The 25,295-nt window shown below is 42.7% G+C and overlaps 1 protein-coding gene across 1 annotated transcript; it reads right to left on the reverse strand.

Annotated features, from left to right (window-relative positions):
* Positions 1-17,860: 17,860 nt before the first annotated feature.
* Positions 17,861-24,127, reverse strand: LMOD2 (leiomodin 2). The gene is made up of 3 exons (XM_041405446.1): positions 23,739-24,127; positions 18,629-19,930; positions 17,861-18,284 (listed from the first exon to the last, which is right to left on the reverse strand). The coding sequence occupies exons 1-3, from the start codon at positions 24,009-24,011 to the stop codon at positions 18,258-18,260; spliced, it is 1,602 nt and encodes a 533-aa protein (XP_041261380.1). The 5' UTR covers positions 24,012-24,127; the 3' UTR covers positions 17,861-18,257.
* Positions 24,128-25,295: the final 1,168 nt, after the last annotated feature.

Here is a 25,295-nt window from a genome sequence, read left to right on the forward strand (position 1 = left end):
CTAGTGTAAAACTGTGTGGTTTTTAAGTGCTGATTGCGGCACAGGTTTTAAAATAGATCTGTAGATTGATTACACACTTTAAAAGTGACTTTGGCCACCTGGTCAAGTTCACAAAGCAGTAAATAGCCACTGTCAAATCGCAGTAGTTTCATGTCTCTGGAAAGTTGGATTGTGCTGTTGAGTAAACACAATGAGTAAGAATGTGACACCCCGTCCTCCTGGCACATCTCACCGCTGCTAAGCAGCCTCCTTGGAAACAGCTACTGCTGCAGGCAAGTGCAATAAACCAGCAACATTTCAAGGTCAAACAAACATGGGATCATTAATAAACATTCTAGAAGAAGTTTTAAATAATTTACTCTTGTCAGTGGATGCTCTAACTTAACCTGGGTTATACAGATGTAAATCTTTGTCCTGCATGTTATGGAGTTTGAGTTCAGGATACTTCAGAAGTTTGCTTCTCTCTCCTAAAGCATCTGAAGAGTGCAGCATTTCAAACTGTTACCTGGTGTACACTTTGTTTCGGGGTTTAGTGCTTATCTGATTTCTCAGCATTAAGCATGGGGCAGAATTGAAATTGTTAATTGCAGGATGAGCTGAAGTATATAATCATTTCCTTTCCACTTCATAAGCAGAATGTTAAAATATGCTTTTTAAAGAAGACTGTTTTTTATTTAACAGTGGTTACTTTCCCAAGTAAGATTCTTGTAAGGAGGAAAAGGGAGGAAAGAACCTATCGCTTTTAAGACTGTTAGCAGTCCACTGCAACAGCCTTTATCTAATCATTAGAGGAATTCTTGGTCTAATTAAAGTTCCTGAAGCTTAAGTACAGTGATAAGCAGCTTTATTTATAGAAAAGTGAAAATGGTTTAGGGAAGCTTAGACAATACTCAGCCTTTGTCTCTCAAAAGACCAGTGTTATCCTCTAGCACTGCAGTAAGGACTCCTGTTGCTATGTATTTGTTTCCTGCCTGGAATTTTCTTGAGAGTGAGAAGATGGAAAGGATGGGGTAGTAAAAACTAGAATGTGATCTGGGGAGTTTTAATACTGTGTTTTAACTACCTTGTCAGTGACTCTAGCCTGACAAGTCTAAGGCAGTCTTTGAACGTTTGAGGATGTTTATCCCGTTGTGAAGGAGCCTTTTTGGTTTGTTTTTTTTTTTTTTGGGGGGGGGGGGGGGGTTTGGTTTTTTTTGTTTGTTTGGGTTTTTTTTGTTTGTTTGTTTTTTGTTGTGTTTTTTTTTTGTTTTTTTTGTTTTTTTTTTTTTTTTTTAATTGCTTAATTACTATGGCTTGTCTGCTATATTGTGCTTGAAAAAAAATAAAACATTGGTTGTTTGAAATGGCAGGTTTGGAAACTATTCAGATACATGTTGAGGAATAGAATCATTGGCCAAATATAATTAGTGGCATGTTTTTCTCACAATTTGTATTTTATGTTGAATTTTATAGTATTTGCAGGTGTAACCTGCTAAAAGGAATTAGACTAGTAATTTATCAGTTACTCAATTTTTTCTCTAACATACTTTGAAGTAATAACTGCAGGACTTACCCATTTATATAAACAGTACCTGAAATTAGGAAGTTTTATATGTTACATTTATTGTGGGGTTGGGGTTTTTTTTTGATCTGTTATCAACAAATACACTTTAAGGCCTTTTTCCTTGTGCTCTAAAGGGTTTTTGGAGTTTCTCTGGAGTGAAATTCTTGAACCATTACTTCATGTGTGTGCTTTTTCCTCCCTGAAGCTTAATCATCTTGAGTTTGGTTACTTGTGCGGTATGAATGCGAAATTTATTACTTAAGGACTAGATGAGGGAGTGCAAGTTTTGCTTGAAAAACAGCCATTACCAGCTGGTTTTTTTTTTGCTTAAAAAACAGCCATTACTAGCTACTATATTTTTGTATGTACCACTTTGGGAACACGATGAAATCTGATGTTTAAAGCTCAAGAAATAGGATAATGGTTGTATCATATATCATACACAAAGTATTTGCTTAAATTACATTGGCAGGAACACGGAATTGGGAATTGGCTCTTCTGGATGTTGATGCCAAAAACCAGGGAACTGCTGGAGCATCTGAGCTGGATTTAGAGTACTTTGTTGGTAGCTGGGTCATTCCCAGATGCTTGGGATTTAAGGAGCATGGACTGACAAACTGTTGAGAAGCTTGCACATTTTCTCTTCTCTTTCTTTTCTGGATAATACTACAGAGTAGTAGTCCTTTGGACCAAAGCAGTGCTTATTTAATAATCAGGAGAAGAAGTAATCCTCAGAATATAGTCACTCAGAATTACTCCAACTGGCTCTCCAACTGGCAGCAGAGAATCTGGCTTTATTTTTAAGTTCAAAATGAAATGGAAAAAGCAGACTACACCCAATTAACATAAAATGTGTTTTTTATGGTTCATCTCCTGTGTATGAATGAGAAAGGCCCATGGTTAAAGCAGAAATCTGCTAGTTAGTAGTAGTCTTTCACCTCTAGTAGCTACTGGTATCTAATCCCTGGAGAATATGTTACTGAAACTCACCTGCTGTGTTAGGTAAGAAGCATTGGAGTTTTTGGAGAGCAAACCTCTCTGTTCTCAGTTGTGTTCACAGTGCTCAGGCTTGCAGTTGTTAGAAGAAAAACAGTATGAAATAATTTTGTAATGTTAAAGGATTTCTTGTACTGTATGCTTGCCTTACAGGAGCTGGGATACTCTTCCTGCACTGATGTCCTGGATAACTCAGATGTTACCACATCTCAGCCCTTACTACCTGACTATTCTTGTCTTCACTAACAATGCCCCTAAACCTCCTGTTAGAAATACAGTTACAAATACCTTCAGCAGCTTACAGCACACAGCTGCTGTTCAGCACATTTCAAGAAACAGAAGTTGTCTTGATGTGGATTCCTCTTTGGGAAAATAATGTCTTACCTATGTATCAAGGTTAAGAACAGCAGAGGTCCTAAATGACCAGCTGGGAAAACACCATGCTGGTTGCTCTCAAGAGCACTGTGAGAGGTGGGTGGCTGATTGAAGGATAGATGTAATCCAATAAGCATTCTTCCAGGAACCAACCCAACATAGATCACTGCTGGCATAGAAAACAAACAAAAAAAAATACTACAGTCTTTCTTTGGTAGTGGACACATTGCCTGGATCATTATGTGTGCTCACTCTCCTGGCTATGAACCTCAGGAAACCATGCAGACCTTGGGCAGCAACCCGTCAGGCTGATCATGGTCACACATTTTATATACAGGATCCTCAGTCAAGCTGCCTGACCAGTCTAGAGATGATACCTGGATTGGGAATGAGCTCAGAGCAGATTCCTTGTACTTTGTGCCCTGAATGACTGGTTTTGCCTGAGTTACCTTCGGCTATGCAGCAGTGGGGAGGATTTGGTGAGACCTGTTTGTTCTGCCAAGCAGAAGTGAATTGTCACAGTGTTACTTGTAGACACAAGGTATCTTTGTTTTCTGAAAGGCTGTCATTTCAACCTCCTGACTGAAGTCAAATGCTGTGGTAGATCAAGCTGTTAGTTCCATCCCTTGTGTGTTCAGTCAGGACAGCCTTTCTGTTGATCCTAAAATCCTCCAGAAGAGTGATGCAATATGTAATCATTATGGTATGAAATTATTACAGATCTTTGTAGTTCCTGACTTTCCACCAAAACTAGGTTATATGTGTCCTTCTGTCCTTCCCCAAGCCATTTTGAGCACTAAGCCCCTTAGCGTTTGGCCCATTCTTCAAATACTCCTTCTCTGCCTAGATAGAACTCTGCCTTCTGAAAGACAGAGAAAAGTCAAGCTGTCTGTACATTTGCTGTCTTGTCCATTCTTTGCCATAAAACAAATTCAGGTTGTTAGCAGGAGGACAGAGCCCTGAATGGAGCTGCTGCAGTGTGTGACAGAAGCATCTTGTCTAACCTCAAGCAGGCTCTCTGTTGGTGCCCTTTTGTAGGTGACTTCAAAGAGTCCCCAGGCATCAGGGCAGATTGTCTGCACAAGGTATGTCAGCGGTGTGTGCAGAAAGTAGAACAGCGTCGTGTCCCCTGCACCAGGCCCAGCCTTCAGGAGGGGTAGCTGTGCTCTCTCAGAAGTATGTGATGTGTAACTGAGCAATCAGGGATGCAGCGCAAAGTGGAATCCTGCATTTGTGCAACTCAGTCACTCTTCTGACCCTTGCTCATCTCCACCCCCTGTAACCAGCGTGTAGACACTGAGCAGGTGCCATCTTGCACTTCAGGCTCTTAGATGCAGGTGTTTTCACTGAAACCAAATCTGTTTTGCCCTGTGCCTCAGTTGCTCATTTGTCTAATGGTGCTAATAGCACAATGCATATAAATACATCTAGTCCAGACATGTACTGCAGTCCAGACATGTGACACTTAAAATATTTTTAAATGTGGTTTTCCTTGTTCAAATTTAGTTATCTCAGTTCTCAGAACAAGAACATTAGGTAAGACTTCTTAATTTCTACAAGGTCTAGTTTTCAGAATCAGTAGCCATTTTTAAGCTCTCAAAATGAAAACTAAAACAATGTGAATCATGTCTGTAGAGAAGTTAATCTGAGCAGTTTGATTACTTGTGTGTGCAAATATTTGGTCATGCTCTAGTGTTGCATCAAACTGCTTTTTGTTTTAATATTTTGGAAGTCCAGCCACAACATGCAGTTCCCCATGGATTTAGTTTTAATAAACTAAAAATGTTTTAATACACCATGTGAAAGACATTAGTTTTGGGACCTACAGACTAGTTGCTAATCCGCTGGTTTACAAGCCAGGTTTGCAGCACAGCTCCCATCAGGAGCACTTCACTGTGAGTGACGGTGTCAGAAGCTTAACTGATCCCGGACAGGGAGTCCTGCAGCAGCGTGGGCAGCCCTATCGTATGGCTGCGCCCGGGGCTGCACCAGGCTGCCTCCCCTGCCCACTGACAGCGCCACAGCCCTCCCCAAACATGTGAAAAGCAACAGTTTCATGGGCGTGAGTCCTTCTAAAACACCAGAATCGCTGCTTCTCTGAGTGCCTATAGGTCTGCAAGGTCAAAGGTGCAGCGGTGCTGCTGCCGTGCTTTCAGAAAGTGCAGGGTCCTTGGAGGATTTGAAGTGCAGGAGGCATTCTGTTTATGGCTTAGATTTACTGCAGCTCTGCGTGTGCTGGCTTCTGCTGGTTTCATCTTACTGCCTCGTCTGTCATCTCACTTTGAAAGGGGCCATCCTGTTTTCATCAGGGTGCACGTTAGAGCTCTGACTTTGTTAGAGGAAAGGCAGCCAGTAGCTTTGAAGTGTGTGATAATATTTTTGCTCCTGGATGGTAGTCACACTATATTCCCCAGCCTCTTGGATCATCATGGAACATTAGGAGAAATTGTGACAGGATGTGGCTGAAGTCAGATTGATTTACTTTCCTCTATTAATTTTTTTTTTTACAATTTGCACTTGATAACTACTACAGCCATAAGGTAAAAATGTGTCAGCTATTGCTTCTGAATAACATGATCCATGCTTACTTAAAAAACTTTTGGACTTGCCATATGTTTTTAGATTCCAACTAAGATTTTATTAATCTTTCTGCATAATTTTCAGTAAACAGCTGCACTGTCAACATGGAGACAGAGAAGGCTTCTAAGAAACACAAGGGCAAGCGCAGCTCTTAAAATCTGACCTCCTGCTTTACTACTATGAAGACGGGTGCTATATTGTTGCATTAAAGAAGGAAAAAAGAAACAAAACCTTTGTCCTTTGTGTTGCTAATTTGAGTGAAACTGGCAAAATGTTTCTGCCCTCCTCAGTTTCTTAAGGTCTTGCTGAGCAGAAGCTCATAGAGGTACTTACACCAAATTTTTTCACTTGGTTTAAATATTGGTTGTCCTGTGCATGCATGTGCTGTTGGGGTGTCCTGGAAACAGCCAGGATGGGAGCTCTGCAGCAGCAAGTGCACAGGTGTAGTTGTACTTCCCTAGCAAGTCTCAGTCCCAGAGAAGAATATGTGTTTAATTGGTGTGGTACTTGAAACACAGGAATAGAATTATTAGTCTGCAGAGAGAGAGTCCCTGTAGGATTAGTTTCATGATGACCACTGAGCAGCTCTTCGTGCCATAGCTACCTGCTGGGGACTCATGCCATGAGGTTGTCTCTGCGTTTCTTCACTGTTTCTCCTCTGAAGTGTGTGCTAGCTCAGAGAAGCACGTAGCTGATACACAAGAGACAGGCTTACACTGCAGATGGGAGCATCTGAAGCAATCTGCACAGTGTGTACAAAGCCCTCTTCTCTCTGCTGTGGCACACGAGGCTATGGCAGAATGCACAGGGCAAAACAAAGACTGGAATTACAGAGTTCAGAAGGGATTTGCTAGGCTATCTGAAGCAGTGCCCCATTGCACAGAAGGCTATCAGTATGTACAAGGTTATACCAAGAGTTCCACAAGTTCTTGCTACAGTTTTGGTGGTTCTTGCAAACTGGCAAAACATTTGGCATTAGTAGTGGGTCATTGTTAGGCTGACCAGAGACTGGAGCTATATAAAGGACATACCTCTGTGGTACTGGAGAAGGCCTTCTAAAAGAAGGCTGATTCTGCATGCTGCACTGTATTTATAAAATTCTACTGATAGACAATTTTTATTAACAGAACAAGCGTATTTTGTCCTCCAAGACACAACTACATATTTTGTATGTGGTGCAGGTGATTATGTAACTGCTTTCCAATAAAATCTGTAAAAAAGATTTTTAGAATACAGAACAGAAGGAAACCTATATTTAAAATGCTTTGTGAATTTTTTGCTTTTGACAAATTAATGCTGAAGAACATTTATTTAGATTCACAGTGGAAGTTTCAGATTTATATTTATATACCAAGGAAGTCTCTCATTTATGTTTATCATATTTACAGCTGTTGACACAAACACAGGCTTGTTGTCGGGTGCACAGCACCAATTCACAGCAAGATGAGGTATTTCTATTTTTTATTCTAGTTTGTGCAAAGTAGGGAGCTGGGACATAACTCATAAAAGGCTGGCTCTTCAATCATCAAAACATTGTGCTATTTATGTATTTTAACAAAGGCATCAGCATTCATTGGTTACAGATTACATAACTCTTCTGTTAATTAGTACTGAAACTCCTATTTCCAAGTTTTACCTCTCATTCTCATGTTAATTAGTCTGCATGCACAGTTCTTCCCTCCATTTGAGTTGGGTTCATTTTGAGTAGGTGGTCAATGGGTTGGTGGTCAGGATCTCCCACTGCTGGAATTACCTTTCCCCCAGTTACTGCTCAGTTCTGCTGACTTCACTCCTGGTGGCTCTTGTCCAAACAGCCCATTCAGCTTGGGACTGTCTTTCCTTTCCTTTGAAAGATTGATTAGTCGAGCACACAATGTTCACAATGCAATCGCTTAATCATAACTGTCCAGCTCTAGCTACTGATTAAGAACAAAAGAAAAAAATTAAATTAGATTCAAATTTTGGGGGGCTCAGATCTTGAGGGGCTTGATATCACAACCACAAGGCTATGACCCTTTACCTGAAACACAGTGAGGGATGTCAATTGAGGGATTGTGTGATATCTACCAGGAGAGAATATTCTTCATCACTAGTGAGACATAAGACGAAAAGATGTCTTATTCTTTGTTTGGTTCAGAGCCAGTAGGAGAAAAGAGCAGCTTGATGAAGCTTGGATTCAGACTGTCTTCATGGGTTAGGCTTGGCTTTTCCTTGTCTCAGGTACTTTCATCTCCCATTACCTGAGCAATGCCAGATGAAGATTAAAGAGGGGGGAAAAAAAGTTGCAGGGTGTCTTTTGACATAAAAAAGCAGACTCATCAGAGAGACATGTGAGGAAAGAATTGACACTGATGAGAGGCCCTGAGCCCAAGCTGGTAACATTTGAATCACACTGATTTTGTCTCTGAGAGAGTTATTAAACAGACCCAAAGCAAATGTGGGAAAAATCAAGCCTCTTCTATGCAAAACACTGCAATGAAGGGAAGGGTCAGCAGAAGAAAATGGAAGGGATGGAGAATATTCTTCCATATTTTTAAAGTGTTAATTGGAGGAACAGCAAGAGATTGGGAAAGAAAAAAGAAAAACTGACCATAGTCAAGCTTTTTTTGGTGCTACGCAGCAAGGAGGCCAAGCTGGTGAAAAAGCCCTTCAAGTGAGAAGTCAGGTCACTGGCAGGATGGTGCTCACCTCTCCCCTGTACCCTCTTCACACACCACTTGGGGGAAAGGCAAATAAAATCATGGAGTCATAGAGCCTGAAGTGGAAGAGACCTTAAAGATCCTTTAGTTCCAGCCCCCTGGCATGGACGGGGACACCTTGCACTGGACCAGGTTTCTCAGAGCTCCGTCCAACCTGGCCTTAAAGATTCCTAGGGATGGGGCATCCACAAATTCTCTGAGCAACCTGGTCAGTGTTTCACCACCCCCACAATAAATAATCTATTCCTAATATCTAATCGAAACCTGCTGTCTTTCAGTTTGAAGCCAGTTCTGTCACTACCTGATCTACAAAAGTCCCCTCCAACCTTCTTGTAGGCTCCCTTCAGGTACTGGAAGGCTGCAATTAGGTCAACCCAAGCTACCTTTTTTCCAGGCTGTACAATCCCATTTCTCTTGGCCTTTTCACATAGAAAAGGTGCTCCATCCCTCAAAACAACCTGTTGGCATCATGTGGACTCACTTTAAGGTAGCTGTCCTTACTGTGCTGGGGTGTAGCATCTTTTCTTCCTCATATATTTGAATGCAGCCTTCCCCTCTGCAGCACAGTGTGGGCCCCACTCAAAAGCAGATACTGTGAAGAAAATTCCCACTGGTTAGCTCAGTGTTCGCATTTTGAAGGATTATAATATAACTGGTGTAAGAGGCAGGAGATCAGAATAGAGCCAGAGCTTCAACAGAATTTCCAGACTAAATCCCTAATTTCACTTAGAGGCTAAGCGTAATTATGCAACTCCTGATTTGCCTTCAGGTCATCCCCAGCTGGTTTCAACTAAACCAGATGTTCGGCTTTAAAGTATGGTATTTTGTGTCAGAAATAACTACTCAAGCCCACTGCTTGCTTTTAAATGCCAGGAAGGGCCCTGGAAACCTCCCATGACCTCAGGACAGCAGGCTGCATCTTTTGCCGGCAAATACTGGAACAAGGTGAACACATTTGAATCTTCTTTTCACGGATCATTGCAGCTCCCCCAGACCCAGCAGAAGGACTGAATGGTCCTGCAGTTTTCCACCTCATGGCTTGTTGAAGAACTGAGCAGTTTTACTATTTGCCCCAGAAGTAATGAACTCTCCCAACTTCTTAATTTAAAATCAAGTGAGAGACCCTGAGTGTGCCCAAGAGATGCATTAACCTTGAATTTCAAAGAAGAAAATATCCTATAAACACAGCTATAGTCAAATTAAAAATCTTTTGAGACCACTGCTCCATTTGGAGGAGGGGTTAAATATTTATCATGGAAAGAAGCTGATTTGGAAAGCAGGTGTTTAAACATTCATTGAAATATGACAGTGAAGTTCAGGTCTTTGCTTTGAGCCATCTCAGGCCTGTCAGTCTCACCACAACAGCAACACTGGACACCCAGAAATGCCACCCTGGAAGTGATGAATTGACCCATCTCTGATGAAAGAACCTCGGCATCTATCACCCCATTGCCACTTTATCCCAGGTGGCACTGCTAATGTCAATACAAGGATGAGACAGTATCAGACAATCAACAGGCAGAGCAGGTGATGGGAGAGCAGTCCTGGGTAATGCAGATCCCCAAATGGGATAAGGACCCCACATTCCCAGTTACTCAGCACCACATCTCTGGTGAGGAATAAGGCTGAGGAGAAAGGTGGTGCTCAGGGTCAGTTTGACTGCTTCAGGGTCATTCTCACTGCTTCAGGGTCAGTCTGACTGCTTCAGGGTCAGTCTCACTGCTTCAGGACCAGTCTGACTGCTTCAGGGTCAGTCTGTAGTGGGATCCTGTCTGGCTGACACGGCAGGGAGCTGAGGGCCCTGAGGGTGGCTGGCTGTCTGAGGACCTGGTGCCCTCTGCATTGAACAGGTCTGCTCACCCTTCATCTAACTGGGCGTTAGAATGAGACACAGCAAGTTGTAGTATTGACGTGCTGTTCAGTCACTCAGAGATAAGGCCATTCATTGCCACTCTGAAGTAGTCAAATAATGGCTATCCAGGGTGAATGGTCCTCCACATCCAGCATGGTTGATATTAATGACCTTACTTTTCACCTAAGAAGATGATGGAGTACTAAATAAGACTTTCCAATGGACATTGTTTAGGGAGAATAGGAGCCCCATCTACCATGTATTTTTAAGAGCCAGTCTAATTATGTTTGATGTTTTCTTGGAGCAAAGGCCAGTCTGGAGGAGTTCAGACAGGAAGCTGACAAAATGTGCTCAGTGCCCTTGAGGTAACACCATGTCTTGTAACAGGGAGCTGTCAGAGCAGGATTAGGGCTCAGGATTGTCTGACACCCAGCTGTGAGCTCAGTTCTCCATGTGACCTGTTGGATTCTTTGCAGTGGGAATTCGAGATTAGGAGGCAGTGGCACAGTGGGGTCATTCAGGCTGCTCAGCTGTGCTGGCCTATCAACTACCAACATCTGTGGCTCTGTAGTCACCAAGAGCCTAGGGTACTGATCCAGAAAAATTAAATCCAAGCTGCCCAACGCTGTCCTCCCTCTGTTCCTAGCTAGAGGTTCCCAGCATCTCCTTTGCACCAGCAACACAGCTCTGAAACTGCAGTGAGAGTTCTAGGGAAGCAAACTGGAACAGTCTTCCTTTTTGTTGGTTGATTTTTTTTTTCTGCAGTGCACATCCAGAGCTGCAAAATTGTCCTGGAGCTGCACTAGCTGGTGTTGCACCTAAAATCCAACTACTGGGATGTTTGGAGTGATTTGATCTCAAACTGATTTTAGTCACTTTAAACTATAGCAGAGACTGAAAAGTTTAGCTCATGAGTGGCTAGACAGAAGATAATCCTGGCATGGGATGACATAAATCTTCTAACAAGGGCTTGTAACACACCCAAACCCATGCTAAACTGGGATGAAAGGCAGGAGTATTTGCCCTGGAGTATTTGTCTGGGTGCCGCCTGTGCAGCCACAAACCTTCTGGGCTGGTGCCTGTCTCACCCCTCACAACATGGGCAGAGTTTTCTTGTGCCTGCCCAGCCTCCACAGCTGAGACTGAGCTGCCACAGTCTGGGCACACTTGGTGAAGAGGAAAACAAAGGGCTGGAATTTGGCAGAAGTGATTAAGAGCACATGAAACCCGAGCACTGTTGCCTTCCAACTTGTTTGTGAAACACAGCAACACATGCATGGGTTGCAGATTTAGAGAGCAGTAAGCTGAGACCAAGCAACAGGGGTGACCCCACACTGTGTACACATAAACACTTCCTTCAGGTGCCTGCAAAATTCACTGCTTTAACTGGAGCTCATTGGCAGCCCTCGAGAACATTGGTGAGTGTGATAATTAAAAAATACAGCTATACATACACACAAGAAAAATAACCTTCATACGTGGAGGTTATACTTGGTTAGTCTGGTGAAATGTCTTCTAGGCCACTCCTGGGAATCATCCCAAATTTATCCTCCTCAGAGTGCATAAGCATTTCTGACTATCAGGTCCTTAGATGGTTGTTTCTTAAGTGAGGAAATGGCAGAAATGTCGTGTCTTCCTTTCCACAGGCATTCTTTCACAGCCAGGTCAGCTGTGAGACTCCTGTCCTCATGGCTTGCCTCATCTGCATTTACAAAATTTCCTGCATTGGATCATGGGCTGTGCTTCTCTGACCATTTAGAAATATTCACTTATATTCCACCAGTTAAAGTATTCCTGTTAGCAAAAAATAAAATAAAATAAATATAGTAGTAATGAATCTAACAGCACTTGATGCCTGAGGATCTTGGAGCACACTTCAGTCTGTGTGAACATAACCTTGCAGTACTGTGAGAAGATCAGTACTGTGAGATGGATCAGTACTGATGTCTCCAAGACAAAGTAGAGATATAACTAAATTTAAAAATATACCCCAAAGTACACAAACAGCCCAGGACATAACCCTCAGTCTTAGCTTTGAGATACATGTCTGGACTCTTACCATACACTCGGTAAGAATTCCTACTATGACTGTATTTTAATAAAAGAGAAACATCTTTCCCTGTGTTATAAAAAATAACTCTTTTTTTTACCATTAAAAAGGCTTTATAAAACTCATATTCATTTGAAGGTGAAAGTAGTCAAAGGTTCCAGATAGAAATAAATACATTTGGCAGATAGACTGTTTCCTTGCTTTCCACAATGACAGAATTGTTTCATATCTCCATTTTTCTTTTGGACCGATCAATCCTTTTGCCACAGAGCAGTACATCTGGATCTGATAGTGCCCCAGCTGCCCTGCAGCCCGTGAATGACAGCTGCCCTGTTTTTCCATTATCTCCACAGAAAGAAAGCCCTCAAATGTTGTGCTCTCTCCTTTGCCTTCCAGTTTCACACAAGGCTGCATCCCCCTGGCTGACCTTCAGCCCGAGCTGCCAGTGCAGGACGGCCTGGCAGGGCAGGGAGCAGCGTGGAGCTGGGGCAGATGAGATGGTCAGTGCATGCTGGGAGCTACCCCATCCTTACCAGCCACCCACTTGCTTTGCCCAGATTTACACCTTCACTCTGCCTAAGCTGTGACAGCAGCCCTGTCCCTAATCCTCCTCCTTTCCCTCCTTTCCGGCTCCAGGTCGTTGTCGCTCCGGGTGAGGCTGCAGACTGGGAAGCTCAAGTCCCAGCCGAGAGGTTGGATATTGAGATGTTTTCCCTTGATAATGATGTTTTCTGAGTAACAGCTCTTAAACGTGAGCCCTCTGCACTTCCCAGAGCAAGAGAACTGTCAGATAAAATAACATTACTAAAACACTGCAAAAATCACAGTCCTGAACAGAAAATTCATTTAGGGCCTAGCTTGAAACACTGTGAGTGGACAGATACTTCAGGTGTGTGAAAAGAACAACATCTCATGCTACTTATATAAAAGGGGCCACCACAAATCACCAGGTGATTCTAAAGAGCATCTTCTCAGTGACACAGGCATGCAATCATTCTAAACAAGGCTTTTTTTTCCTGAATGCAGTATTTCTCCTTATGTGTATGGCACAGTTGTCACTGTCCTACTTAAGAAATTAAAATTCAAAACTCAGTAACTGAACTGGCAAGTCAGAGTAAACTTGTTTTTTAACTTTTGAGGAATGAATCTAAAAATTAATTCTGTCATAAGGGCAGCATTGGACAAATGGATCTGTCATAACCAGAGAGTGTACATGCAGTGCTGTGTGCACGTATCAATATGTGAACAAAATTCTACTCCCTCTAGCAAATTATTAGGTTCCTGCTGGAATCAAGTGTGGATGGTATTAAGCCAGAATCTAGCAGAAGACTTTGGTTTCTACATGATAGTCTTTGTCTAAAGTAACATCTTACTTGAATGGATTTGAAAATAGAGCATCTTACCACAAATTGTAGGAGATTTTTACAAATTCCAGGTTGCAGATCCTGTGGAGTTATCACATCTAAGAGCATTAATTTAATAATGTCAGAGCTTCTGTGTTACCAGTTTCAGGCTTCTGCTTCTGAAAACACCAAACCATACTACAATTTTCATAAGCTTCTTGCACTATTTTAACAGTAAGAATTTGCCCATTCTTTTTTAATGGGAAGGCTGTTCCAAGCACCTTCTTGTTATAAGAGTTTGGATATGTCTTCTAATTTCTGATCCAAATGCAGTCATGCACAGTTTTTGGGGGTTTTTTCTACTGCTAACTATGTCCCACAGCTCTTTCCACGTTGCATTATTTATAGACATGAGCTGAAATCCCTTTGAGCCTTTGTTTGGCTAGATTGATCCCACCACCTGTTCTCATGTCTCTCACAGGACAGCCTCTTCAGTTCCCCAATTATCCCAGCCATTTTCTGTCTCGCTTCCAATTCACAACAATTTTTCCTGGCTGTTAGTTACTGAAATTGTACACACCCTTCCAGATGCAGTTTCACTTGGGCCTGCACCTGTGAAAATAGTGTTTGGAGCTACCTCTCCCCTTACATCCAGGCATTGCAAGTACCCCCTTCATGGCTAGCTCACGGTGGTCATTGGTGTCACTCTGCAAACAGCCTGCAGACAAGCCCTCTCTGTTTTGAGTGTGGAGCTGCTCTGCCTTAATCATTACTTCCCCTGAACTGATGGACTTCTGAGAAAGATGTATGAGTGGTGGCATGGAAGTGTGCAATACTCACAGCTTCTGCTGTGTTCTGCAAGAGTCATAACTGTGTTTTCTGCCACATGGGCAAGGCAGAGGCCGTGGCTGCAGCTTCCCGCTCCTGTGCCTCACAGCCTCTCAGGACATCCATTCTCCCACCATGCCATGCAGGGGCTGTCCTACACCAGCTCTTCTGGCTCCCCCCTCGTGTGCAGCCCAGACTTGGCTTCCAGAAATGGATGTGGCTTCACCCAGCAGGAGCCCCCATGGCCACCTGCCCTGTTTGGTGGGAAGGAATCACCTCTGCAGGGTAAGAATCCCCTCTGCTCATCCAAGCCCTAGCAAGGTGGGGCACCGTCCAGAACACCAACAGGGGACTCAGCAGGAGGCAACAAAACTTTCAGAAGATGTAAAAATAAAATTTCTTGCTCTTTTATGAGCTCCTTTTCTTTCTATAATTTCAGCCACTTCCCTAGGTGGTGAGGCATGACCTGAAGGGCCACATACTGGATTTACAGGTAGCAGTCAGGCTCTGGTATTCCTGGTTCTTTCAGCTTTTTTATAGAAGCACAGAATGGTTAAGGTTGGAAAAAACCTCTAAGATCATCGAGTCTAACCCTTAATCCAGCACTGCCAGATTCACCTCTAAACCATGACTCTAAGCACCACACCTACATTTTGTGAACTCTTCCAGGGACATTTCCACCACTTTGCTGGGCAGCCTATTTTATTACTTGATCACCATTTTGCTGAAGAAATTTTTTTTTTAAATAACCCATCTAAATTTCCCCTGGTGAAATTTGAGGGCATTTCCTCTCATTCTGTAACTTTTTGTCCGGGAGAGGAGCCTGAACCCGGTTACAGCCTTCTGTCAGGTAGTTAGAGAGGACAACAAGGTCTCCGTGGTCTCCAGGCTGAGCACACCCAGCTCCCTCGGACACTCCTGATATGAGTCACTCTCCAGACTCTTCACCAGCTCTGTTGTCCTCCTCTGGACCTGCCCCAGCCCCTCAATGTCCTTCTGCAGTGAGGTGTGCAGGATTCGAGGCGCAGCCTCACAGTGCTGAACTGTGCTGTGGTACACATGGAACGCACAGACGATGGATTTTTATGTGTTTGTTTCTCTGACTGGTCTTTCAGAGGAAATGGATGGCCACCCACTGCAGGAGCCTCATGAGTCCAAATGAGCAGCATACCTGCACTCTGGGGCTCCCGTGTCCAGCTCTGATGGGAGCATAGCACAGCATGTGCAGGAGCTGACTCAGGACACCTTTCCTGCAGGTCAAACAAGAGGCAGTCAGCCCTCCAGCAGAGGTCAATTGTCTCCTCGTGAGCAAAAAGAAGTGAACTGAGCTTACAGGCAGGGCCTGGGCCCCAGGGGTGCCTGTTCCCAAGACAGAAACACATCTTGGCACCCTTGGCTCCTGTTAAACCATATGACTGTCCAGGAAGGCAACACAGTAGCTCCCAGAGGAGCTGGGGCGCTTTGTCGTAGGGTGCTTGCTTGCCTGTTGGAATGGAGAAGAGATTGCTTCTCGGGCACATCTGTGAGGGAGCTCAGCACCACTGGCAGCACAGCTGGAGGGAAGGGGACTGGCTTTCCTTTCAGTGGGGCATCAAAACCTTCACAAGGTGTTTGGGGGTGCCATGTGGCTCTGCAAATAGGAGCCATGCCTTGAAGTGCCTCCAAGGAAAACTGCTCTGGAACGTATGCAGGCAGAAGGCAATTGCCCAGATTAGACTTTGGCTAAGGAACAGGACTTGACACCCTGGGGAGGGAGAGTGGCACAGAGCCTCGATAACCGCGCGTGGCTGCTGCTGCTGGGCTGCACAGCACCTCAGAGCAGGGCTCACACCGAGCGGGCTCACGGCCGCTTGACAGCCACCACTGGCAGCAGCTCTGCACAAGGCTTTACAGGAGCTGTGCCCATCGTCCTCTCCTTCTGCACAAGGGTAATTCCAGCAGCTCTTACCAACCTGAAAAATGAATTCTACCCTCTTCCTTTTTTTCTAGGCTTTTTCTCCTTTCACATTTTTCTCTTCTCTTCTCTCATCTGACACTTTTCAGTATTCGTTTTCTTTATCATCTCCTTTTTCTGTATCATTTTTCAACTCTCATACAGTTTCCTCACTTGTCACTCCTTTTCTCAAAAGTATGGTATTGTTTTTTAAAAATGTTTACTTGTCTTGTCCAAATCCTCTCCATCGTACTTTTCCTGAGTTCCTCATTGTTTTTTATTTTCCCTTTCAGCTGCTTAGCTGCTTTTGCCATTTGATTAAACATCCAGGATTTTTCTCATACTTCTCAAGCTTCTGTGTACAAGGTCTGGGGCCACAGGTCTACTCCTGAATGTGATCTGCTTCCATCCTCAGAAGATCCCAAGCCTCAGCTTCCATTTGTTCACAGGAGATTGACCACAGGTCAATTTTTATGCCATGGGAGCCTATGCAATTATGAAGGCAGCTAAAGACCAGTCTGTAATACTGTAGTACAGGATCTAGAAATACTCAGGAGTTGTTGTGATCCTGAGCAAGAAGAAAATTGTGTTTCAGTTAGTTATAAATTGCTTTTGGTCTGTTTTGGTCAATAAATACAAAAGAAAAAGGTGTCTTCACTCTTTTCTTGCCATGGCAGTAACATTTCTGACAATTCATTTGAAGACCCCCCCTCTCCATTCGGCTTAATTTCCCTCCAGTAATTTGTTTCTATTTCTGGGAAAATCTATCTCATTAATATTTGTAGGTACAAGCTTACTCATATTTTTTCAGTACCACTGCTGGGCCACCCTAAATAATTCTCTTTGACGTGGCTTTATAGAAAAGAAATACTAATTCTGCTATTTATAGTTGCAATGAGTAAACTAATTAACACTTAGTAGTGCTTCTGGACATATCTCTCTTCTTGCCTTTCAACATTTTGGCCACTACTCAGTTTCCTTCATGTTATCACTGCCTTCACACTAGCTGAAGCACCCAGAACCATAACTAATTTGACAGAGGGAGATGTCTAGTGCTACATGAAGAAGGGCTATTCGTGCCGTTGCCTGTGATGTGATATCTCCAGTTGTGCATCTCCAAGTGACATTGGCTCTGCTTCCACTGTATCATATTGACAGTTCACACCCTGCTTGTTGTTCAACTGATACCACAGGAAAGCCTTTTTCCACCTGGCTGGTAGGCTGCTTTTCAAGTTTCTCTGTCTGACTGGATGGTTGCACTGGGGTTAGTTCTGATTACAGACAGGACTTGTACTGAAGGGATCTCACTTCAGTAGCTCTGCTGCATCCTTAAAATATTGACATTGACTATCAACATGTAAGTCAAGGTGAACTACAGCTCTGTTCATCTTCCAGTTCTTTAGGCCAAGGTTCAGCACCTGGTGTGCCATATTGGTGACCTGACACAACCCATAGCTTAGTTTTAATGGCCTTATAAACCATTTTTTCCAATATAAATATGAAACTGCACCAACATATGGGCTCAGGTACTGTCCTCCACATATGCTCAGGTGCAGCTGAGAAAAATCTCAGGTTCTTTTCCAGAAGACTTCCTGAATGCTCATGAACTTGATGCAAGCATCTGGAGGATCTTCATTCACAGAAATCCAGGACTACATGTCTGCTTGAAAGCTTCAAACCACATTTATTGTAAATTCATGGAAAAAAAAAAAGAAGAAGAAGAAACCACAGGCTGGTAAACTATTACATCTCAGTGTAAAGAACTTGTCCAGTTATGTGCAATCAGATATTGACAAGAATATCTAAATAAGCAACAACTTCTCAATATAAATCTCATTAAATAAAAAATTATTTCCATATTTACAGATTACAATGCAAATGGATCCTTAAAGCATTATTTTGTATTTAGCAGGTTTATTTCTTTGAAATAAAAGAGAAATGGCTTGAATCTAAGAGTGTACTTTGGAAGCAGCTTTCTAGACAGTCTATGTTACCACCAGTGAAAGGACAAGCAGCCTCCCCTCGGTCACTGCTCTGCTTCTTCTGCCACCCAGGCTTTCACCGAAGGGCTTCTGGTACCTCCACCTATGAAACAGGGAAGGGAAGGGCATTTATTACATTTGCTGTACACTCTAGATGGCAAAATACCTGAAATTCCTGCCAGATATACACCGCTCTGTGCTTCATCTGTGCATCATCTCCCACAACAAGACTGAGCCTGGGAAAGTACCCCACTTTCTGTCAAAATCAGTCAGACAGAAATCACTGTGCTGAGAAAAGCCTAATCAGAGGGAAGCCTCCTCCCAAGTGCTTTATTATACTCACATTTCTGAGATTTTTTTTTTAAACTAAATGTGTGTACTAAAATTAACTGAGCTTGTGCTATATTTGGATCACAATCAGTTACTGAACTAGGATCTCTTACTTACCCGCCTTAATTGCTTTATGCTGCTTGCCCGAATTGCTTCCATAAGGTTGTCATGGAGAGACCTTTGTGGGGTGGATGGCCGGGTGGAGGGTCGTGAACCTTCCTCTGATTTTCTGTCTGAGACTGATTTTAAAGAATCTTTAATTTCTTTCAATAAGCTGTTCTCATGTTTTCTGCTTTTTTTGCCTTTTTTCTTTTTCTGTCCGTTATGTAAGGCTTTTTTTGCGCTTTCCTGCTGTTTGATGACTTCAGCTATATTCCTGGTAGGCGCCTTCTTGTCTGGAATAAGTGGAGGAGGGGGAGGAGGAAGGGGAGGTGGGGGTGCAGGTGCTGAAGGCTGACATTTCACTGGCAGTGCCTTCTTAGGGAGCTTTGGGGAAGACCACGGTGAGCTTTTAGGTGACACGTAAGGTGAGGAGCGAGGTGTCCCCTTCTGCAAAACTTTGGTCTTTGGATTGATAGCTCCGTCACAACCTGACTCTTGCTGCCGCTGCTCCTGCATACGTTTTTGCCTTTGTTTATCCATATTTCTTGTCAGGATACTTGTCATGCTCATTCTTGGGCCAGCAAGGTCAAAGTGGTACCCCAGCTTTACCAGAGTGGTGTTCTCTTTCAACAGTTTGACTATGTCCATTTCCACCTGGCTGCCCATGATGTGCCTTTGATTGTGGAAGCGCAGTTCTGTTAGAACCTTGTTATGCTGCAAAGCTCTCATGATGGCCAGCACGCCTTTGCCTGTGATAAAATTTGACTCAATATTCAGGCTAGTTATATGCTGATTAACCTTTAACATACCAGCAATAGCTATTGCCACGTTGTCATCAGCATGGGTGTTAGCCAAGCTGAATGACTTAACCACTGTGTTGTCCCTCAGGGCTTGAGAAAATTGTATAAGCATCTGTGAAGTGATGTTCTCAATGTTGTTCAGATTGACCTCTGTGGTGTCAGGGTCGTTGCTCCTAACTTTTTCCAAAGCATCTTCAATAACTGTTGGATTTCCACAAGGGTGGATGGCACTGCTTTTTGAACTCCGATTATCACTGTCTTTTCCATCATGGCCATTGAGGAAGCTTTCATTGTCCTTTGCACCATTACACTTTTTGTGTCTGATGTGGTCAGAACGCCTGCCAGCTGTAGCATTTTGCTCTTCCTCATTCTCATCATCACTCTCATCTTCATCTTCCTCTTCGTCTTCTTCTTCATCATCCTCTTCAGTATATGCCTCCTCAGACACTTCACTATTGCTTTCTGTGAAACATTCTTCTTGAAGTTCTTCTGAATTGTCCTCTTCTTGCTCAGAATCCTGAACAGGAATGTAGGTGTGGGTGTTAAACATGATTGAAGTAATGCAACTGCTGCCTTTTAGCACAGGAACAATTATACTGACACTATATAAATTAACATTGAAAACTAAAAACAAACAGATACAGTTAGGAGAACAGAAAATGATTCATCTAACACCTAGATAACATTATTTCTTTTACATTCTTTAGAAAATGTTTAGCATAAATTGCAAACACTTTACCAATGTTAGTGTTTTCTGCCAAAAGAAAACTTGATACAAGATATTATGACACGGACATACTTCAGGTTTTCTAAGTGTTGGCATGTCTACAAGGGGATATAATTTGGATCCTTGACAGCAGAAACATAAGACAGCAATTTCAGAATGAACATGAGCAACAAGCTTCTTCATTTCATGAGGACATCTCAGACATCTCAGACTCCCTTGCATATGTTAGTACGTCTAAAAATTAAAGGTTGCCATGCTTTAAAATACAAATAGTGTCTGCATGTGTGGTCTTGTATACCAGCATGCAAAACAGTACAGGATTACAGAAGTCATGTCAAAAATACTTTGGATGTACTGCATGGGCTGCACATAATAATAAACTATTTGTGAAGAAAGGATTGAGATGCATTCCCACAGGTAAGATGTAACCACATGTCAATAACCCCTGAATTTCTTCGTGTTTGTCAGGAGCTAAGCTGGGGCTCACCGCCAGCTGTCACGGGTCACCCGCCATACTGTAAATCGTTACAACTCATTTCTACAGAGCAAATGCATTGTTTTTCTGAAACACAAGGTTATTTTGGTGTGTTTGGTGGGTACCAGGAAGGCAAATTTGGAACCATGCCCCAAAGCTCTGCATGCTGCCTTTAGCAACTATGGTGGCTAAAGAGAACTCTATGCAGAGGAGCAGGAAGGTCTTCATCCCAGGAAAGACTCACTCTCCCCATGGAGGACTCCAGTAGTATGATGGGGATCTATGGGCTGTGGCAGAACCCAGAATCTACAACCAACCTTAAAACTCTTGTTCAAAAGGTCTTCCATGTCATGTTTTGCCTACTGGAAAAACTATAGGTACACATTTTTCTTTACAATTGTAAATGTTCGTAAAACTTTGAAAGAATTATGATTGTTCTGTATGCACTACTTTAGCAATACTTGTGTTTTAATACTAGATTGTATTTTCCAAAGTGAGTACACTCTGCAGAGACACAGTGATTCTGTTTCTGGAAAACAAAAGTGTTACTAACAGGACAGCCTATTTTTAGACAACCTGTGCAGTTTTAGGTTTGCTTAGTTATCTGGCTCTGAAAATAGAGAACTGTAAAATGCAGGGTAGTGTTTCACAATTTTCAGTAGAATTCTGTGCTGGGACATATGCAAAAAAGATGCTAATTGTAATGTTTGCAGAACTGTGACTCTTAATGAAACAGGACATTGAGTAGTTTCTGCCTGGTGCTCCTGAGCATTCAGTACCTGGGGTCTGGCAGGGTCTGACTGCACTGGCCCACACACAGAGATCTTGTAGGACCCAGCCCTGGTGCTTGTCCTGTAGAACATGTGCAGCAAGGCCCTTATGCTGAGAGACACTGCTACCTATAGGCTTGGTATGGGATTAAGATTTATAGCTGTATCTTCTCTATATGTCTGAATATATATATCTTCTCTATAATGCCTGAAAACACCGGGTATCCAAAACCCTGTCTTCATGGCTTTGGTTTTATATACTGAGGAATATATACTACACATGAGCAAAAGAAGGTGCCTTTAAATTCACTATTGATATGTTTAGTGATGTTAAATTAATAAAGATCTACTTGATATTTTTTTTTGAGTGGCATTTCTGAGGTCAAAGGCAGAACTTATTTGCCTGTCATGTACATTGTCTGGTGTCACAATAATCTGCATGATAATTTTGAAATTGAACATGGAGACATATTCCTACTGTAGCAGCATTGTGGTACAGGACCGCTGCAGGCAACCTGTAGGGCTTCACCTTACTTTGTGGGAGTAATGTGATGAAAAGTTAGGACTAAGAGAGTCAATGCTGAGGTAAATCTCTTGGGAGGACAAGTTATTCACCCTAAAAGGCTATCTGCAAGTTGTTTGCCTTTTGGACCAGCTGATCTGTCACCACTAACTATAGAAGGAGCATGAATAACCATCTTAGATAAAGGTGCATAATTTCCAAACAGTCGAAGGCAAGAAGAAAATTGTTTTCAAGGACCTTTCTCATTGCCATCAGTGGAGAGAGTCTTTGTGACCTTTATATCAGCACATGAACCTTTTCTAATTTAAGGATGCATTTTGGAAGTTTTTTCTCAGATCAAAAAGTATAGAATCTTTTGCCAGGCCTTGGAAGTTTAGCCAGTACCCATCATTAATGCTGTATATACATGGAAAAAGTAAAAAGAAAAAAAAAAAAAAAAAAAAAAAAAAAAAACCTAGATCCTGCCATTGTATAAGATTTTTAGAAGTGCCCACGTTTTGAGTTCCAGGCTAAGCTGGAAATAAACATTAATCTTGCCATTTACTCTCTAGGACTGACAAACAGGGAGTGAAGTCAATGTCTGCAAGCTGATACTAATGGTCTGATGACAGCTACTGGTCTGTGCTCTTGCCTGCAAAGACCTTATACCACCATTCACAAACAAGAGAAAATACTTACATGTAAAAACATCCTGGATATTGCAATTTAATCTATCTGACTCTCCTCTAGGAAGATATTTTATCTAATGTATAAACTGCAATTATTTCCTTGAACATTAAATAAGCTCCTGCATCAAGCTGTTAGAGGTTCTGAGTTCAGTTTTGCTGTCTTTGCCTTTATTGTATTACTTTCTGCTTAAACGTGGGAAAATGTGTCCCTATAAACACAGTAAAAGCTTAGTATGAAGCAGTGCTTAAAAAATCCCCAAGTCCTCACTTTGTTTTGAAATTACATAGAACCATCATGAAAATAGAAGTTGCTTTTTGGTTGGGCTCAGTCTCACATACACTTTCAGCAAGGATCAGGAGTGCCAACATGGACATCAGCTGAGACTGAGAGCGCTCACTGCTTGCCAAGACTGAGCCCTTCACTCCTGCCCAGCTGTACTCTCCATTTGCAGTTCAGGAAATGGCTTTTATTACGAACATTTTTATTTTGGGGAACGAGTTGCTTAACAAACACTATTGGTTGTTTTTTAGGGAATGCAGTTAAATGGCTTGACTGATGACTCTATCCCAGGCCACTTTTTAAATAATGTACAGCTGCCCTCCGACTACAGTTGCCAGAAGACTCCTGAACCATGCCAAGGATCCTCAGCAGGAACAAAGCAACACAAGCTGCTGACTGCAACACAAGCCGCTTTCTTCCAGCGAGCACAAAGCCTGGCATCCGCTTACTCAAATACTGACATAACATGTATTCAAAATTATCTTCCTTACGTGTTTCTCAGCAGTCAACACTGGTTGTTTTTTAAGGAAAGGAACAGGCATTTTGTGTAGCTTTCCTAAAAAATCAAATGCTATCCAAAAGCCCACATGTCTACCTATTAATAATTTCTAACATGCCCTTTAATTTTTGTTCCTATTTTAATCACTAATGATAGTTTTTATGGCACTTTCTTCTGTTCTGAGCTGAGTATTTAAGGTACCTCCAAAGAGAGCAAACACTCTCTCTAATACTCAGTGCTTTAGCAGGCACAGAGGTCTGGCTAACACTGTTCTTAAAAATGCTACAAGAGACTGAAAAGAAATTAAATCAGTCAGTGAGATCATGCCAATGCAGAATAAAACCAAATATCTATAGGAAACAGCAAATGCCTCAGCACCTTACCTTCTCACATGCACCCAACCTCTCTTTTTCTAGGAGTTTCTTGGTCTCCCTCTCCCAGTAGGCCATCAGTGCTTCCCTGCTGAAAGTCCCTGTTGGTGTTTTCTCCGTCAGGCTCTTCTGCCGTTGTCCCACTGGAAGGTTACGGTCGGGCTCTATGTCCTCCAGCTCCCGCTCCAGCTCCTTCAGCTCCTCTTCCGTGAGAGAAGCGAGGAGCTCATCTTCATCAATGTCTTCATATTTACTGAGCTCTCTTCTGTACCCAAAGGTAGACATGGTCCTGCTTGGTCAGGCTGGTACAAAGCTACAGTGACCAGGCATTCAAGAAGGCTGAAGCAAGCAAGCTGTGTCTGCGGTGGTCAGCAACTGTTTCCCTGCATAGGCAGAGGCACCCTTTTAAGAGTAATCATCGGGGCCTTACGACAATGCATGAAGGGATGAAAGCATGCTCCGTTTTAAGCATCAGACGTCAGCTAGACATCTGAACAGCAAGAATGTCCCAACACTAATGTTTGCAAGTCCCTTAAAGAGGGGGATTATTGACACACTGGCCATGGCCATATTTAGAGCAGGCAGCTAGTGGGAGAATACCAGCCTCGCAGACGGGGGGGGCGGCACCAAATAAAACCCCGGGCGCACTTACACTGGCATCGTGTCCAAAGTGCAGTGGGGAAAGAACAATGAAAATCCATTTAATCCTGAGCTGTCACAGGGGCTGGAAATAAAACACCCTTGCTCTTGTTCTGTGGACTTCCTCTCACAGTTTTCTAGTGGAATGCTGTTATCCCAAGGTGTTTGCAGGCGGCTGGGGTCGGTGGAAAGGCAGCCAAGGGGAGGAGGTCGGCAGCTGTGGGGAGCACTGCTCCCACAGTGCCACACGTTGTCTGTAACAAATCACACAGCTGAATTTTTTACTCATTCCCTTATTTTTTTCTAGGACTACCAGAGTGAGAATCAGCTGTTCATGTCCTTTTGGAGCACCTGTGAGAGTTTTGTTCACGTGGAGAATTGTGCTGTGCCGGGGGGCATGGACTGAGTCATCCAGAGATTTAAGGGTAACAAGCCCTGGCTGGGCAGGGGGGCTGTGCCTTCATCACTTCTGACAGGCCAGCAACTGAAGGCCTCTAGTGGCTATTCTTTTAGTGGCTGTTGCTCACTGTCACTGACTGACGTGCAGCTGGAGAGAGCCCTTCAATTCTTTATTTCAAATGTTTAGCTACATAATAGTTTCTGCTAATAGATTTTACATTATTCTGATATTATTTTTATTGATAGGCATCTTTCAGTAAGAAGAATTGCAAAAAGAAAGATTAAACTTTGTACTGTTTATTGTTTGTTTTTCTGATGTTGTTTTTTGGTTTTTTATTTTTTCTATTCAGCAGTGAATGATGGTGAGCTAGCAACATCTTCTGAAACATGCTGGCCACCAATATCTGCCAACCTGTGTTCTGAGAGAGGGGGAGAGAGAGGAAGAGAGAAGGTTTTATACATGGAAGTAGGAATACATCTATAACAACATGCATCAACCTTCTTAAATGATAATATCATTTAGATGGTCAA

This window comes from Onychostruthus taczanowskii, unplaced genomic scaffold (assembly GCF_017590055.1).
Source record: "Onychostruthus taczanowskii isolate IOZ18803 unplaced genomic scaffold, ASM1759005v1 scaffold23, whole genome shotgun sequence".
Classification (NCBI taxonomy): domain Eukaryota; kingdom Metazoa; phylum Chordata; class Aves; order Passeriformes; family Passeridae; genus Onychostruthus; species Onychostruthus taczanowskii.